This window comes from Ailuropoda melanoleuca, chromosome 6 (assembly GCF_002007445.2).
Source record: "Ailuropoda melanoleuca isolate Jingjing chromosome 6, ASM200744v2, whole genome shotgun sequence".
Taxonomy (NCBI): domain Eukaryota; kingdom Metazoa; phylum Chordata; class Mammalia; order Carnivora; family Ursidae; genus Ailuropoda; species Ailuropoda melanoleuca.
In genome coordinates, this window is record NC_048223.1 from 59962303 (window position 1) to 59970674 (window position 8372).

At 43.7% G+C, this 8372-nt stretch overlaps 1 protein-coding gene across 9 annotated transcripts in view; it reads left to right on the forward strand.

Moving 5' to 3' along the window:
* The window catches only part of SIPA1L2 (signal induced proliferation associated 1 like 2), a 240798-nt gene that overhangs the window by 207188 nt on the left and 25238 nt on the right, over positions 1-8372 (forward strand). For all 9 annotated transcript variants that reach the window (XM_019797353.2, XM_011222166.3, XM_011222167.3 and 6 more), the window contains 3 exons: positions 1367-1591; positions 4316-4466; positions 6118-6337. In XM_019797353.2, coding sequence (XP_019652912.2) covers positions 1367-1591; positions 4316-4466; positions 6118-6337 — 596 coding nt within the window. The remainder of the gene's footprint in view (positions 1-1366; positions 1592-4315; positions 4467-6117; positions 6338-8372) is intronic.

Below are 8372 nucleotides of genomic sequence, written 5' to 3' on the forward strand. Positions count from 1 at the left end.
TTTTTTTTTTTTTTTTTTTTTTTTTTTTTACTGCTTGGATCGTATGATACTTGCTTGATTATGTAGGTTTTTCAGAAAGGTACGTGGTTATCAGGGGTTTCAGAATAAGGTTACATTTCATCATACCAGGAGGCCTACCATAATTTAAACATTTAATTTTTTTCATTTTGTAAAGTCATCCCCTGATTTCTAGTCTTACCCATTTTCATAAAATGTTATATTGTCAGTCTTCCTGAATTAAAAATGGTCTTTAGGCTTTTATATTTCTAGAGGTGGTTATACAGTCAGTGGGGAGTCCTTCTGGCCTTCGTTTAACCACTGGCTTTAAAAATATATTTTTTTTTGTTTTAGGGATTTAAATTTCATTTTGTTGCTGTTATATCGTGTGGTCATACAGCGAACATGCCCACAGCCACCAGATACGGAACTGGCATCTCTGTGTCAGAAGATCCCCATGTCCTGCCCACCCGCAGCCCCTTCCCTTCTTCCTCGAGGTAGCCACTAACTCACTTTCCTGATCATCCTCCCCTCGTGTCTCCTCACTGTTTTAGGAACTGAATACATATGTTTCTGAACAACGCTATTTTGCCTGTTTATAAACGTCCTTTAAAAATGGAATCACTCTTCTGTTTCTACATGATAGGTTCAGCAGAGTTGTTTGCAGGCTCGGTTCATTTATTCGTGGCTTATTCCCTTATCCGTTCTCGTCTATTGATTTGCTGTCCATTTCGCTACTGATGATTCAGGTTGCACCGTTGCGGACCTATTAATATAGGCCCTCCTGTCCACACTGTTTGCAGTTGCACACGTGCAGGGGTTTGTCTGCGGTGTCCACTGAGGAGCGGAATTGCTGGGTCACACGCCGTGCAATGCACACCTTCGCGGGTCATGCCCTGACTGCCTTCCAAACTGTCTGACACACATTTCGCTCCTACCAGCAGTGGGAGGGCACCCATGGCTCCCCAGCCCGGCCCACACTGGCCACTCACTGTCCAATGCCCCCATGGTTGCTGGTGTGGTGAGTGTGCCGTGGCACTCTCTCGTGGTTTACACTGGCATTTTCCTGGCAGCAGCTGAGATCGAGCACCTTCTTTTGGGTTTCTCATTTTTTGAAGCATCAGTTTAAGTATGTTGCTTGTGTTTCTATCTGATTTTCCTCTGATTGTTTTTAACATCCTTCCAGCCACAGGCATGCAGCAAGCATCCTTAGCCCATGGACAGTTAGGCATTCTAACAAGACCCGTGGTGGAAGGACGGCTGGGTCTGCCTCATCCCTGGGGTAACGCGCGGTGGCTCTGAATCCGGAGGCATGCCAGCACTGCCAGAATCTGGTTGTATGACGGCTTTTGTCTGTTTTTCTCCCCAGTGGTTCACACCATTCAGGAAGCCCCTCAGCTCACTGTTCCAAAAATAGTGGGTCTCTGGATACATCCAAAGTCTACATCGTGTCTCACAGCAGTGCCCAACAGGTCCCCGGGTCCGTGTCCAAGCCCTACCACAGGCAAGGGGCAGTGAGCAAGTATGTCATCGGCTGGAAGAAATCGGAGGGCAGCCCGCCGCCTGAGGAGCCCGAAGTGACTGAGTGTCAGGGGTAAGGTGGCCGGCGGCTCGTCTCTAGGCAACCTTACACACTGTGGGGATTGACTAAACACATGTATTTTTCCACCCACAGAAATGTATTTTCTAAAAAGGAGTAATCTAGAAACATCTCTGTAAAATTTCTTAAATGTTACATTTATGTTTCTCTTTGCAAGTCTTCTCCTTCCTTGACGGTTCATATTAAATCAAAAGAAATCCCTGTTCTTTATTCTTACATCCAAAAAGCTGCCTGCAACAGAAAAGTCATGGTAATGTGCTACTGATGGTGCGAACATACAGCCTGTAAATAAACAAGTTCAAGGACAATTTGAATTCCCACAGAGTCCGTGAGTGTGTTTCTTAAATTTGTTGTGTAAGTGACATCATCAAAGTAAAAGTAGTCTACCTAATTTTAACATGACTTTGATTTCCCTTTCAGTTGTTAGGTTTTATGGGGACAGGTAGGGAGGGATGTTATGTACCTGTTTGAAAAAAGAAAAAAAGCACCGATAACCCATTTTATAGCACATGTGGAAACTATGCTGCTGTCTCTTTGAAAAGACAGGTAAAGAAATCATATTTCAAGGACGTAAAGCAAGGGCAGTCAGAGCTATTTCGCCGTACATTTGCTTATTTTTAAAAGGACAGCCTTAAGGAAAAAAAACAAAACAAAAACCTCCCATGCGCCAAATTATGAGGTCCCTATGTTCGGCTGTGTCCGCAAGTACCGTCTGCACCAGCACGTGTGGAGGGTGTCCCGGGGGCTGCGGTGATTGTCGGAGAGATCTTCTGGATCTTAACCTTGGTTGTTGAATTAGTATCACTTTTTCCCTGAAAAAAATGATCCCACTTCTTAAATAGGAGAGCCTGATACTGCTTTCTCAATTAATTAATTAATTGATGCCGAAACTGAACATGGAATCTTTTTGTTAAAAAAAAAATCATGTCAGCAATTGCAGATGAGTTATTTAGAAAGGAATTTTATAATGATAGCCACACTTTTTGACCATAAATGCAAGTTCCTAATGGTAACATTGGTATTTCATTTTTTTTATTAAATGTTAGTTACCATACCGTACATCCCTAGTTCTCGATGTCAAGTTCCATGATTCATTGGTATTTCTGCCTCTTTAATACGTTCCAAGCCTTTTAAGTTGTGTGTGGAAGCTCTGTTAGAGCAGAGGGCTCTCAAAGAGTCAGGGAAGGGCGACAGGTGCCTGTGTGGACATCTTTCTCTCCAGAGCCCCCTAGAGTTTGTGCGTTTTAACACAGGGGTTTAATGGCACTGACTTTCAGTCAAAGAAGGGCGACCTCAGGGGCAATGTGAGGAAGGGGTTTGCACATCTTAGTAGCAGAGCAGTTACTTCCCCTCATTAATAAGGTTGTCTGTGTGGTGGGCCAGGTGTCTGTGTGGTGGGCCATGCCCAGCCTGTCACGGGGCAGGTGCCCCAGGCCTCATCCAGCTAAGTCAGGGGCTCCTAAAACAAGGAGACACTCCATTTACTGTGGAAGTAATGAATCTCTAACACCTGCAGACTGCAGAAACAGAGTTCCACCAGGTCACTGAAAGATGCTTAGAAAAGGATTAGCCAACTACAGTGTGTTTGTGCCACAGAGGATTACAGACTATTACTGTCTCATTGGACATAAAATAGAAAATCGGTTATGCCCTCCAGAAGTTTCATGGAACTCTGAAGTTCCCAGTGATCCCTTTAAAATCATATTGTGGACCCCTCACTGATTGAACCTGACCCACCTCAGAACCAAAGCAAAAGCCACAGAGACTTCCAGATAATGATTGTTAATTTTGAGCACGTCTGCGTGAGTTTCTTACTATGGTGATTTCCCAGTGCGCTGTCGCCCTGTGGCATGATAGCCCTGCTTTTGAAATAGAGTCATCTCAGTGACACATGACAGTAACATCCAGGTCATCCTCTGCTGCCTGCCGCCCTGGGCCATGGATTCTTAGCAGGTCGTGCGGCAAGAACCGCTCACCTCGGCCCCACGGTACAGCCACTGATGAGGCACTGTGTCCTCAGGAATGTTTGCTTGCTCAGATGGCATTTCCAGAGTAAACCTTTTAAAGATGACTCCCTGGTTTTCTCCCTGGAAAAAGCTGAAAACCGTAATTCTGAGAGACAGTCTTTTGTGTCCGTAAATACATTTTTATATCCTGATAATTAAAGGAGACAGCTGCTTTATTTATCCAAACAGCTTTGCGGAATTGCTGATAATAAAGCATGCTTGGCACACGCCGGAATCGATTACTCGTAAACTTCAGGCTCCCTCGGGTGCCTCTCTCCGTGTCGCCCGGGTGAGATGTGGGGGTGTGGCTGTCTAGCCTCGAAAGAAAGCCTCTCTCGAGCTTCTAAGAAACACAAGGAAGTGTGCCTGCAAAGGACATATGATAATCTCTGATGAATTATTGAAAATGTGTTTTCTGACATGGCCTTTAAAAAAAGAAGGGGCTCTATTTTTTCCCATCCAGGGCTTCAGGGATCTGATCTCTTTCTGAATTATTCAGAACTCTTAAGTTTGCAGTTGAGCTCCTTTCACAGATGTAAAATGACGTGGGGGTCTGGCGCAGTTGCAGCAACGATGAACTGACTTAATAATGAAGCATCGTGCGCCTGAGCGTGCGGTTGTCCGAACCGCAGATTTCAATCCTTCAGGCTACAGGCACTTGACGGCGAGGCTGACCCCTGCTCTTAATTTCCCCTCTGGTTTGTTTCAACAGGCTATATGGCGAGATGGATCTCTTGTCTGCAGCAGCTCAGCAGACCGTGGTGGGGGATGCTACTTCGGAAACTCAGCACGTGCTGTCCAAAGAAGACTTCCTGAAACTTATGCTTCCTGACAGTCCCTTAGTGGAGGAGGGGCGAAGAAAGGTTAGCAACTTCCGGGACGCTTTGAAGTTACCAGAAATACTCAAGAAGGGTCTAAAGAGACCCCGAAGTTTCAGGAAATCCCCCCCACCCAGTGCATTCTCTCTCGTGATTACCTGTTAGTCTGGGCGCCGCTGACCGTCTTCAGGGTTTGTTCTATCGGTTGGCAGAGTGAGCCAGGGAGAGGTTAGAAAGAGCAGCTTTCTGGCTTGGATAGAGAAGGCAGGGAATCTGGATCTTTTTCCTTCTAATCTAGAGCTCTCTGTTGTCCAAATGAAAAGAAAAAAAAAAATCAGCCATTGCCATGTTGACTGTGATCAGGGTAAACAGCAAGTGTGTTTGCTCCTGTCTTCCCTATAATAAAACAATACTGCAATTAACCTAATTGTGTTCTTAGAATAACACTCTAATTAGATACTACCTCAAAGCTGCTTTAATCTAATGCGCCTGTAATCATGTTCTGAAGGACCTGCTGGTGTGTGTGAAGAGGGAATCCCAGAAGAAGTCAATCGTAACGAGTCCCTTTTTTTTTTTCTAAACTTGTATCAAATCGTGTATATGGTACTGTATAAGCTTGGGTGCAGACCGTTGAACAAAAAGTGCAAATAGCTTTTCTTTTTATAGGAACGAACTTCTCCTTGGCATGTGGGTCTTTTTTCCCCCTTCTAAGACAAATCACCTTCTTTTCATTGTGTAAATTTAACTTTGTAGTCTGCACGCATTCCAGTTACCATTCATCAGTTGGACAAGCCTGACAGAAGGAACACATACAATAGAAATATTTTTAGCCTCCTTGCTGCACTCACAAATGTAAACAGCCACTTCTGTATTTGTTTGATGCAAACATTCTGGCTTTTACTGTTGTTTATATAAAAGGAATGTGGCTCGGGGTGCAGAAGAAGTTGGAAAGTCAGATTTGATTTCATTTTTCTTGAGTGTTGGACTACTTGCTTCTTGACTAAGAATTTTCCCCGTCCTATCTGGGAGTTAACACACAATCACTTCAGTGGTTCCCTTAGATCCGGTTATGGTCCATTTTCAACAATTGCCGTGGACTATTGTGACATTTAAGCAGACAGGAAGATTTTCCTGGACCAATAGCATTTTTCTCAAACCTGTTTGCATGGCCTAGAAAGCTACCGTGTTCAAAATTAGTTTTATTATTATTCAGATGAGCTTGAACCTTCCATGCAGGTGATTGGTACAGAAATTGCCTACTATGAAAACGTAGTCATTTCAAATTAAAATCAAGACAGCACTATGTGTGCTTTTGAATAACTGTGCCAGAAATGGCAACCTTCTACATTTCCAGGAGCTGGCACTGCTCTCAGGTTAGGGAGGCTCCATTTAACATTTCAGAATTAATAAAGCCATGCATGTCTAATTCACGGTAATATTTCACAGAATGTCAATGGAGGAAAACATTAAAATCCAATAACTGCACCCGAGCCCTGGTGCGTGTGCCTAGCTGACCCACACACCAGGTTTAGCATTCCTGAGCTAATCCTCAGTGCCTGCCCGGCTGCCTAGGGAGAACCCAGAGAGCAGAGTGAGGGAGGGGTATGTGAACCCCCCGGATTTAGTCCAATCAGTTCCATGCTTCAACTCTTTCATGTCTGTCTCCCCCCTTCTCCCTCCGTGTTTAAACCCCTAGTTTTCGTTCTATGGGAACCTGTCTCCGCGACGCTCGCTCTACCGTACCCTCTCGGATGAGAGCATATGCAGCAACCGGAGGGGGTCTTCCTTCGGCAGTTCGCGAAGTTCAATACTTGACCAAGCCCTGCCCAATGACATTCTGTTCAGCACCACCCCGCCCTACCACAGCACGCTGCCCCCCCGGACTCACCCTGCGCCCAGCATGGGGAGCCTGAGAAGTAAGTGCAGGGTTCGGGGGGGTGGTTTGCTGAGCTTCTGTGGGGGTGGGCTCTTCGGGTCATCTCCTACAGAGGTTTTGGGTTTTGTTTTGTTTTTTTAATGTATTATTTTGTGTGCTTTCTTTTTTTTTTTAAATAATTTTTAAATATGATGAAAAGCACCAAAGTGAACATTTTCTAAAAGTTAAGCCATACTGGGGCACCTGGGTGGCTCTGTCAGTTAAGTGGCTGCCTTTGGCTCAGGTCATGATCTCAGAGTCCTGGGATCAGACCCTGCATCAGGGAAGCTGTTTCTCCCTCCTCCTCTGCCTCTCCCCTCCCCCACTTGTTCTCTCTCTCTCAAATAAATAAATAAAATCTTTAAAAAAAAAAAAAGTTAAGCAATACCAACAATTTTGAAGAAAATTGAAAATCTCATATTAATCATTTTTATCAAGTAGTGATCATATATATAGATATCTATATATGTGTGTGTGTATAGATAGATATCTTAGCTATTACACTCATTAAAAATATCTTAAGACCTAATTTTATAAAGAAAAACCTATGGCACAAGAGGTAGGTATTCTGATAGGCAGCAGGCAAGCTTGGTAACCTTCTCTTTCTGTTTCTTCTTGGCATTACACACCCGGTGGTGGTCAGGGTCAGAGACGGGCATCAGGAGAGCTGGGTCTTCAACCTGGCCTTCCCCGCGGGCGGCGACATGTCCCCATGCTTATCCCTCAGCTCTCCGCGTCCGGTTTCCTCCAGTTTCCTGCTCACAGATTGACTAGGCATTTTCTGCATGATTTTCCTTCACATTCTGAAATCATTGATATTTACATAGTGTCCGTTTCTTATTCATGTGTCAGAGTTTAAGGGTGATAATTTTCTTTTTTACACTAGCTTTATTTCCTTTTTTTCAGAGTTTAATTTCTCTTGTTACAGGAGGAATGAGGATTTAATCAGAAATATATTCATTATCAGGGGTTTTTTTCTTGTTTCATCATAAAAAGCATTATCTTTAGAACCAATTTAAACTTCATCATTCACATAGGAGTCTCAGGCTAAATGAAATAAAAGTTCTAATAATGCTTCTTCTGATGTTTAACCTAATTGGAAATGAACCTTGTCTCATAAAATTCTTATCTATTTCTTTAAGTAACATAATATCCTGCCTGTTATTACGAGTCCATTTGCCTAAATTGAAGAAACCTTTAAACTCCTTCTTGATTACCATATGAAAGGTCAGACACATTCTAATAACCTAATAATTCTCTTAATGTTTTTCCTTTTTTTGTAAATAGGTAACTTGAATGTCCTCTTGAAAGCTTTCATAAAATCCGTGGAACTATTTTTTTTTTTAAGATTTTATTTATTTATTTGACAGAGATAGAGACAGCCAGCAAGAGAGGGAACACAAGCAGGGGGAGTGGGAGAGGAAGAAGCAGGCTCATAGCGGAGGAGCCTGATGTGGGGCTCGATCCCATAATGCGGGGATCACGCCCTGAGCCGAAGGCAGACGCTTAACCGCTGTGCCACCCAGGCGCCCCCGTGGAACTATTTCTTGCAAATGTAATTTCTTTCTTTTAAAATGCTTGATATGCGGTCATGAAGTTATCTGTGGCCTATGGATTGACATAATTCTTCCAGCCTACCCTTTACTTGCTTCCATATGAAGGATATGTATCCTTTTTTTTTTAGCTTCATTTTTTTTTAATGAATTTTTTTTTAGAGCAGTTTTAGGTTCACAGCAAAATTTAGCGGGAGACTCAGGGAGTTCCCGTATACCCTGTCCCCACCCAGGCACAGCCTCCCTCCTGACGGACATCCCTCAGCAGGATACATTTGCTAAAAGCCGCGAACCCGCACTGACACATTATCATCACTCAGAGCCCATAGTTTACGTTACGATTCACTCTTGGTGCTGTACATTCTGAGGGTCTGGACAAAGTAAAATAAAATGTATCCATCATCACAGTATCATACAGAATAATTTCACTTCCCTAAAAATCCTCTGTGCTTTGCCTTCATCCCACCTCCCCCACCCCCCGCC